We start from the raw sequence: 10,030 nt of genomic DNA on the forward strand, positions 1-10,030 counted from the left end.
TGCTCCTGGCTGTCACCCGCCCCTGCCAGTGGCGGGGAGGGGAAGAGCGGCAGCGTGGGTGAAGGAGAGCAGCAGTACTTCCTCTGAATTCTGATTAATTTTCATCTCAAAGCATTATCATCTAAAACCCCACAAATCACAGATACAGTCCATAATACAAAGCAAATGAAGGCTTATGTGAGCACCAGGTCCTTGGGAACCTGCCCAAATGTCCCAGGAGGGTCTGCGGATGGCTCACAGTGCCGGGGAGATGCTGGTCGGGGGGAGCAGGAGCAAATGCAGCACAAATACCATCGGTTACACTCTCCAGTCTGATTGCACAGCCAGAGCATCGGCACAAGGGGCAGGGGCCCAGCCAGCCCCCGTTTGTTCTGAGCTTTTAGTTTGAGAGTCCATAGGCACTTATTTGCAGAACAGCGTCTTGTCAGCTAGGAGAGAGACCAGATACAAAGACGTATTGCCAAAAAACCAGGAAACTAGTGGCCGCGGCTAGACCAATACACACTGCAGCCGAGGTGCTAAGTAGCAGTGAGTGGTGTTAGTTAACCCCGGGAGCTCCCCGGGGCTGCCTGCCCCCTCCGCTCCCCGGGGCTCCTCGCTACAGGGCAGATGTGCTAGTGGAGGCAGCGCCCCGGGTGGGCCAGGGCAGGCCAGGGCAGGTCTGCCTGTGCGATGCAGAGGGTCAGAGCAGACGACGGCAATGGTCCCCTCGAGCCCTATTGTCTGAGAGTCCATTGCTCGTAGTCCGGCAGAGCTTTTAGCATCTCATAATCGCCACATTTTGACATTTGACAGCCTGCTGCATGCTGCCAGGGTGTGTGACTCAGAGGAGCATACACCAGCCAATTCTGCCTATGCTGGTCCCTCCTTCTGCTGAGACAATTGCATAGGAAAACAGCTTATCCTGTCTGAGACAGCACAAACAAGTGTGCGGTGCTGCTGCACGGGTGTCAGGGTAATTGAACACTACGGGTTATGGTGTTTTGTGCTTGCGTGGCAGTCCAGCACCATTTGCAACGTAGGACTTTTACACGCTGCTCCTTCTCCTGTTATCCAGGCCACTGCTGTCTCAGCTGATGCCCTCTTCACTCAAAAATCAGAGCTGCCTCTTCCTGTTCCCTGTAGTGCCGCATGCCACGGGTTCACTGCAGTCCCGCTGGTCCCGTTTGACCCTCTTGTCTCAAAGCGCTGATCCAAGCTCCCAGCAGCAGCAGCAGGAGGAGTAACAGCAGCCCCAGGTCAGCCTTCCCAGAGCTTCACCCCCATTATCAGCTCAGGATCAAACATGACCCTGGCCTGGAAGGGATGCTTCTGGAGAACCTGCTGTAAACTGAGACCTTCAGTATTCCTGTGGAGAGCTGGCAAAGGGAGCATCGGAGCTGGTCCAGCCCTTTCAAGCTTTACCATGGTGTAAAATGGAGGTTGGGATAAAGGGAGAAGGCAGAGAGCTCCGTTCTCCCATCCTCTCTGAGCAGGACAGTAGTGAATACAGAGCCAGCATGAAGGAGAACACTGCCCGAGCACTGAGGGATGAGTCCATGGACCCTGTTGCTGCTTGTTGTCTTTGAGCACAGAATTTAGCAAGACACAGGAGGGACTGGACACCTTTGTGCATGTTAACCATATATAGAGTTGCCATTAACTACAGAGATTGGGAAGCAATATTAAAACTCTGCTTCAGGACTTCATTAAATCTTCAGTGATAGGGATCAGGAGGAAAGGAGCATGGACAGTAATCCCATAGCTGGTTGAGAGATTCTCAGTCCTTCCTCGACGGCTCCCGTTACTGACCGGTGTCAAAGACAGGCGACCTGGCAGGAAAACTCCCAGCCACCACCCAGGCTGCTGTACCTCTGTCCCTGGGGGCTGGCTGCTCTGGTACTCTGGAGGTGCTCTGGGTGTTAGCACAAGACAGCAAGCAGTAGGGTAAAACGTGGTCTGCAGCTAGCTAGTGATAGAATCCCTTAAAAAGGAAATGCATACAAATTACTAGCTGTAACTGATGATAAAATAACTGTTTTGTGGAGCAAGGAACAGAAGAGTAACACATTGATTTTGGTAATTAATGGTTCAATAGAAACCCGTTCTGGGAGCGTCCTGGGCAAAGTCACTTGGAAGCACCTTTATTCCCTGGTTTCAGTTCTTTGCCTCACTCCGCGTGTTCTCCAAGGCCGATGGCACAGCCCCAAGGACAGCCACAGGCGCTGGCTCCTGCAGCTTGGCTGCCGCTCTTCCTCGCAGGCTCCCACTCTTCTGGAAGTTCTTTGGGGCAGGGATTGTGGCTCAGTCTGTGTGCAGTGCTCATCCCAACAGGGCTGGAAACTGCCTCCAGCCACTGCCAAAGTGGTTTCCAGTGCCAGATGCTGCCCCAAGTGCTGGAGTCTGGACCCTGGCGAGATCTGTGTAGCACCACACCTGAGTCATGCTCACTGGAGGAGCAGGTTGCAACATGCAGACAACTGCAATGGCTAAACCTCAGCCAGCCCAGCCAGGAGTGGCATTGTCTCCTGGCATCTGGGTGTACGGCGGATGATACAGCAGCAGGAGGGAGATGGCAACGCTGCGAGCACTCTGCCAGGTTGGGACTAGATTGGATGGGGGGGGAGAACCGCAGCCAGCAATATCACTGTGCTGCTTGTGCCTCTCCAGGCAAGTGAGTGAGTGCAGCAGAGGGTGGTGACAGCAAGGAGTGATTGTGCCCCTGCAGCTGAGTGTGTTCAGAGCAAAACACCTGATCTGAAGGGGATCCTGGTAGTAGGGAAATGGAGTCATTGTTCAGAGGTCCTTGCTGGCCTGCTCTTCAGTGCCATTTCTCTAAACAGCTTTTACAAGATAGTTTAGCTTGCCGTGTTGGCTGCTGGCGCAGGCTCAGGGCCGGGTCCCACCAGCGAGTCACACCTGCAAGGCTGGGCCTGGGGTGTCTGGTGCTGCTGCGGGGTGCAGATGCCCTGTGATTGCGGCCCTCATCCTTGCTGGAAGTGGATCGCTCCCCCTCCTCCACCGCTGGCAATTAGCACCCGGGCTGTGAGACCGGCTGCACAGAGAGGTGCTGCCTGTGGCAGTCCCCAGCAGCCGCCAGCCCTCCTCCCGTTCAGCCCCCCAGCTCTCCTTCCTTTCACCGCTCTGTCACATCAAGACTGAGACATAATTTCTGTGCAGAAATTTTAGCATTTCAGTTCCAAGTTTGTTAAGCAATATTTAAAAAAAAAAATCAAACAGGAAATTTTACACAGCCACGCTTGTATTTTGTGGGCAACACAGGAAGGACTGGTGCACTGCAAGCTCACTGTGCATGCAAAGGCAGTGCCCGCCAAGGCCAGTGAGTGGGACTCTGCAGCAGGGAGATTTCTGCAGTGGGTCACATCCTGAAATTGAGGGTTATCTTTGGCCAGTCACTCTCAGAGACGTGCTGCTGAGTGAATGCAATTTCCATGGGAATACAAACACCGGTCAGAATCGCGCACAGGCTGAGAAGTTGGGTGAGCCCTGGTGCAGCTCCAGGAGTTTGGAGGGATGCCCTTACAGGGTAGGTTGCTAGCCACTGCTCCTTGCAGCTGGTGGTGCCCGTGCCCAGCTGGCCACTGCCCCCCGCCAGGGTGGCAAGCTGGAGCGTGGGTGCTGCGTGGCGCTGGGGAGGGGAAGCCCCACTCCAGCATCAGCAATGCTCTCCTATCCGTCATACACTTTCGGAGAGCAGCAGGGAGCACTTTTGCTCCAGTCCCCCTCAGGGTAAGTGCTGCCTGTCCACGTGCTCAACCTCCCAATCTCATTTTCTGTGCACTTTCCTTGCACCACTCCCTTACACAACCTCACAATCAGCTGAAGGGGACCCTATTTGTACAGCAGTGGGCACCCGAGGACTCAATCCCTGATCATGCTGTGGGCCTTGCTGTGATGTGGATAGCCCTCAGCTGAAGGGGACCCAGCAGTGGGCACCCAAGGACTCAATCCCTGATCACGCTGTGGGCCTTGCTGTGATGTGGATAGCCATAGAAGATGCTTCCTTCCTACAGGGCTGTTAAATCTGAGTGCTGGATCCCCCCCAGGAAAGCCAGTCCATAATTCTGCAGCATCTGCAGTCCCCAAGTGCTTGCATCCCTCTTAACTTGTTCAGGCTTTTCTTAAGATAAAATACCTCAAGACACATCATTCTGACTAATCCTTGCTCCTTGCACATCACTGCTACTCAGATGGCCGATGCAAGGCAGGGTCAAAGCACCGAAGTGCTCTGGGCAGCAGATGGGACTGCAGACACCCTGCCATGTCGGGAAGGCAGCTCTGGTGGGACACAACGCTGGAGGGACGAGCTCCCTGGCAGGGCATGGCCACTGGCGTGCTGGCCCTGAAAAGGGTGAGCTGGAGTTCTGCAGCCCTGCTTCCCTACAAATCCCCATTGCCAGGACTCAGCTAAAGATTTTTCAACAGGAAAGATGCTGACTGAAGGAGAGGGGGAGCCACAGGACCCCACTGGCCTCTTCACCCAAAAATGCTGAAGGCATGAGCAGCCCTATGGCAGCACCAAACCCACCTTTGCTTTTGCCTTGACAGGAGACCCGGCACCTCCTCCAGCAGCACCTTGGCAAAACAAGCCCCGTTGGATGGATTACACCAGCAATAAATACACAAATTACAGGGATGTTTAAAGCAAGCCAATGCGTTTAGCAGGCACAAATACAAGGCAACAATGACAGGCAAATCTAGCTGGGCCTTGCCTGACAGCCACTTCTGCTTGCAGACTTCAGCTGCGTAATTCCTAAAACGGCTGTTTCCTGGGGCTTGGTGGTTTGACGTCAGCATCACTGCGGTCGCTGGTGCCCAAGGTGCTCTTACAGAACCGTTTCCAGCCTATTCACATTGTTTCCTCACCATATGTTTGGACTAAAAATAGTTGCAATGTGAAGGGATAATCCTGCAAGACCCTGAGCATCCCCATCCTCCGTGTCTGCTGCAGGAGACTTGGCCAGTGCCGCAAGTGCTTCCTGGGAGCAGTGACACCACTCCTCCTCATGCCTCCCAGGCAGCAGCACCATCAGGCACCGCATCTTCGGGGCAAATTAGCCAACAACAGGTTAAACAATCTATGCTTTGTGTGGGTGTGCCTAGGCACAAGTATTTGAAAGACTTAAGATAAAAATATTGTTAAAACACACTTAAGAAGCAGTCAATACTGTGCCTGTAAAACCTTTGAACAGGTACACTGCAGGTACGGAAAGCCTTGTGCAGGAGTGCTCCAGCAGACATGGTTGTACATGCAGGCGCCGCGGCTCTGCGGCCCGCTGTGTTGTCTCACCTCATCCGGTCCGTGCAGAGGGCGCTGGGAAGGGCGTCGGGAGCTGACGGTGCTCCCTCCGCGCTGCACAGGTCAGCACCTGCACAGGTCACTGCCGGCAGGTGAGGCGGGGCATTTCACGGCTTCTGGGATCCAGCAGCTTTCTCACCTGGGCATCTCTATTGCGGACGACATAGCGGGTGCTGGAGAGGAGCCTGGTGGGGCACGGTGGCAGGGCTGGGGCTGCCCACGGCCATGGCCAGGGCACGTGCAGGAGCGGGAGGTGGGTAGTGCTCATGGCACTGCCCTCCAGCCTCTCCAGCACCCGGCGGCTAAGGAGGTGTGAAAGAGGCTGTAATGCTCTTGCAGGGGACATCATTTAATACCTTCTGGCTTGCTATGATAATCTTTAACTGGGGGCAGCTGGGACAAGCATTTACCTCTTCGGTTTTTTAGATATAAATGCTATCTCGCTGCAGTTTTGTTTTACAATATGGTAATATGCTATCCAGGAAAGTCTTGCTACATGCTAATTTATCCAGTAGGCAAATTCCTTTTGGCCAATAACCGTGCTTGCACAGGAAGCTCAAAACCCAGCAGCAATTAATTATTGACAGAGCATGTGAATTAGAGATAAAAGAAAAGTCATTCTTTCTCACACACAAGATAGTAAATAAATTTAATTATTGTACTAGAAGCAAGGGATCTTATTCTGTATTAAGTTTTATTAGCTGAGACATTTAAAAGCATGTCATCATAACAAAAAGGTCTTGTGTAATCCTAACTGCACCACTCTGTTACAAGACTCTGAAGTGAATAGGCTTAATTGAGCAAATGGAAGCAGATGGCTTGCTGAACAGACAGGTATTGTACAGGTTTATTGTCAATTAACTTTTGTCTACATATGCCTATGGCGAATTGACTGTATAATGTGTTACCAAGGCTGATTTAACACTTCAGGTGCCCACCACATCCAGGGTCCGAGAAGAAACAAAGCCAGAAGTGCTTTGGTCCCCAGGGCCTGCAGGTGTGGCAGCACCCCTTCTCCTGAACATCTCACCAACATCTGCATGGGGCAGGAGGGACACCAAGGTGTCTGCCCGTGCCTGGCCCCTTGCTAACCACCCCTCCTCTGCTTCTGCGCAGGAACGTGATGCCCAAGACGCTGGACGGCCAGATAACCATGGAGAAGACCCCCAGCTACTTCGTGACCAACGAAGCCCCCAGGCGCATTCACTCCATGGCCAAGGACACGAAGCTGATCGTGGTGGTGAGGAACCCCGTCACCCGGGCCATCTCGGACTACACGCAGACTCTCTCCAAGAAGCCAGAGATCCCCACCTTCGAGGTGCTGGCCTTCAAGAACCGGACCCTGGGGTTGATCGACGCCTCCTGGAGCGCGATCCGCATTGGGATCTATGCCCTGCACTTGGAGAACTGGCTCCAGTACTTCCCCCTCTCCCAAATCCTTTTTGTCAGTGGCGAGAGGCTCATCACTGACCCAGCCGGGGAAATGGCCAAGGTCCAGGACTTCTTAGGCCTCAAGAGGATTGTGACAGAGAAACATTTTTATTTTAATAAAACCAAGGGGTTCCCCTGTCTAAAGAAGCCAGAGGACAGCAGTGCTCCCCGGTGCTTGGGCAAGTCCAAGGGTCGAACTCACCCCAAAATAGACCCAGACGTCATCCACAGACTGCGGAAGTTTTACAAACCCTTCAATGTCATGTTTTACCAAATGACGGGCCAAGATTTCCAGTGGGAGCAGGAAGAAAGTGATAAGTAGAACCATGAAATCAGGAAAAAAGCTCTTTTCTTTTGAGATGCGAATCATCATTAGACACCCAAAACTCACTTGGGGCTAGAGGCTCAGCCTTGCGAGTGCAAGACTCTCGCACTGTCAGGGTTGCAGCCAAAGCCGGCCCACGTTTCCAGCTCTGAAACCTTAGTGGCATGTCACCTTGGGTTGCACTTGGGCTCTCCCCCCGTGACACTGAGAGATCAGGGGGCAGGTGGGAGGAGGAGGAGGTGGAGGGAGCGGGGCTCCTCAGAGTGATAGGTTGCTTCGTGTTGACATTTCGCTGCTGGTGTCCCCCTCGCAGCCAGGCAGGCAGGACCAGCACCTCCTGCCACGGCTAGCTGAGCAGGAAGGTGGCTCACAAAACCCAGCAGCACTGGGACAAACCCATAGATTTGATTTCTCCTGCCCTGGCTTTTAGTTTTGCCCAAACAGCAGCATCAGATCTGGTAAATTCAGAACACGTGCATTCACATGCACACTGGTACTTGTGTGTGGAAGGAATAAAGCCAGTTACGCTGCAAAGGAACTATGTACAGAAACTTCATTTGCACCAGACGTTTCAATTACTTGTTGCACTAAAACTAGTATTTACCAAGTGCCACAAAACACCTGGGCCCAATTCTCCTCCAACAGATGGGTATAAAGCCGCTGTTGGAAGAGAGTCGTCCCTGCTTTGCTGGGATGCTCAGCGAGATCAGAAACAGGGCCTCCCCCGGATCCCCTGCTCCTCCTGGAAGCTGTACTGAAGACTGCTCACAGGCACCCGCTTGGAGCGAGCCAGGATCTCACTGCCTGGCCAGCCTGCCGAGGCACGGTGCGGAGCCACGCATGCCCGTGCAGAGCCTCCCGGCAAGGCTGTGCAGTGCCCTGCTCCACGGTTTAGAGCCAGGCGTTCCTGGTGGGAACCGAGAGGGTGACTGCAGGGCAGAGGTGTGGAGGACAGCCCCAGCTTAGGGCCTGGGCAGGGCTGACTGTCAGGGCCCCTGGTACTGCCCTTCATTTGTACCTTGAAAACAAGATCTCTGCTGCTTGCTGTTGACAGCCGGGTTTGCAAAATGGGGAAGCAGCCTTCATCTTTAATTCAGAATTACAAAAAAGCAATTAATTCCCAGGGTGAGCACTGCTCTGCGCAAAAAATATGTGCTTGCTAGTGGAAATGACCAAGTCAACCAAATTTGCAAATCCTGGTAGAAACTGTAGAATAAACCCATATCCCAAGTGGTTCCTCCAGCAATGTGATGAGACTGCATGCTGGAACCAGTGGAGAGCAGGACAGCAGCACTTTGACACAGCTGCACTCCTTCTATCTCCATTACTGAGAGAAAAACAATAAGAGAGGGAACAAAAGGAAAAATGCTGAGCTACCATTGATGAAATGTTCCCTTCACATGGATGATTTCTAAGGGCATTCAAATATTGCTGGCCGCTTTCTTTCGTTTAATGAGTGGTAAGGATACCTCCCGGGTGGAGTGTAGCTGTGTGCACGTCCCCTGTCCCCTTTCAGATGCTGGGTTCCTGGCTGTTGGAAAGCAGCAGACATGCAGTGTGGTATTGCTGTGCGCGGACCAAGACTCAGTTTTGATTAAGGTGGCAAGAAAACCCTACTGATCCAGCTAACCAAATGAAATTGCTGTTACGTTGAGTAACAAGCTGAACCTGCTTTGGGTTTCATGGCCTGTCCTGTGGTTCATTACACCATGAAGTGGTGCTGGTGCCTTGGATTGGATGAAAAAGGGAGCTGAAGCCATTTGGAAAATTTACATCATGCGCCATGCTGGAGAGGCACCGCAAGGTCCCTGCTAACATCATGTCAGTTGCTATTGGCCTGATAAGATTTAAAAACAACACCTGACATAACACAGTTTTTCACAGACTCACAAATCCCATAATTATTACATGAAAATTGGAAGTATGTAATAGGAATAATTTTACAGTATTTCCCACATTATTAAAATGTCAGATCAGCTCCTAAGTGAAAACTGTTGTTACACAATTTGGTGCAAGCTGCTCGATGGATTCAGGTGGAGGATGAGGGGCTCACCAAGGCCCAGTGTTCAGGCTCCTCACTGAAGGGATATTCAGAATTTTTTTCCCTGTTCCCAGCGTGCTGCAGCCCCAACGCCATGGCGGGCTGGCCCTGATGGTGCTGAGCAGAGCCTGGCAGTGGAGATGGCGGGACCGGCAGCCCTGGCTGCCTGCCAGAGGGGCTTGGCTGCGGGGGAACGTGGTCCCAGCTCATGGCATCACTGGGACCTGGCAAGTTGGCAGCTGCGCATGACTGCGGTTGTTACAGCCGTCAGCATGGCACCGTGCATCGCCTCCATGGCCAAAGCTTGGACTCTCTCAGCCCCTATCCACAGCTTAACCAGGAGCAGTTTTTCTCTGAGCAAGGTCTCCTTGAGTTTGAAAGAGCCCCTGAGAACCCCATCCCCACCCAGCAGGTCTCCCTCCACACCCCAGCCTTGGTCTGGTCTGGTCCGAGTGCTGCCCCGTGTCTCCCTGGGCAGCTCAGGCCAGCTTCTCCTGGGAAAAGCCTCTGGTCCCCGACTGCCATCAAGCCACCGTCACTCTTCTCATCATGCCCACCACTGGAGGAACAGGAGATCTGAAAACACGTCTTTGTCTGAGAGTTACAACCCAATGAAGCACGCTGTTAGGGAAATCACGACATGCGGCCGGGCCAGGCAGAAGCATCCATCCTGCACTGGGATGAAGAACAGTCACGCCTGGGGCTCAGTCCTGCAGGTGGAATAAGGCCCTGGAGCAGGGCTCAGCCGGGCCCGGCCCCCTGGCCCCCCCAGGAAGGGCCACCTGATGGTTTACAGAAGCAGGGCTGGCCGTGGGAGGTGCTGGGCCTGCCCGTGCCTCGCCCACCTGCCCCTGACTCTTGCTCCCATTCTTTCTGCCATATATTCAGAGGTTTATTTTTTATATCGGCTGCAATCTCCAGCTCAGGAGGAGCC

The 10,030-nt window shown here is 53.3% G+C and overlaps 1 protein-coding gene across 1 annotated transcript in view; it reads left to right on the top strand.

Annotated features, from left to right (window-relative positions):
- The window catches only part of LOC103905067 (heparan sulfate glucosamine 3-O-sulfotransferase 4), a 179,180-nt gene extending 172,128 nt beyond the window's left edge, over positions 1–7,052 (top strand). Inside the window, exon 2 of the mRNA XM_009286635.1 lies at positions 6,416–7,052. Within this exon, the coding sequence (XP_009284910.1) occupies positions 6,416–7,052 (637 nt within the window). The remainder of the gene's footprint in view (positions 1–6,415) is intronic.
- Positions 7,053–10,030: the final 2,978 nt, after the last annotated feature.

The sequence above is a fragment of the Aptenodytes forsteri genome, unplaced genomic scaffold (assembly GCF_000699145.1).
Source record: "Aptenodytes forsteri isolate BGI_AS27 unplaced genomic scaffold, ASM69914v1 Scaffold55, whole genome shotgun sequence".
Taxonomy (NCBI): Eukaryota; Metazoa; Chordata; class Aves; order Sphenisciformes; family Spheniscidae; genus Aptenodytes; species Aptenodytes forsteri.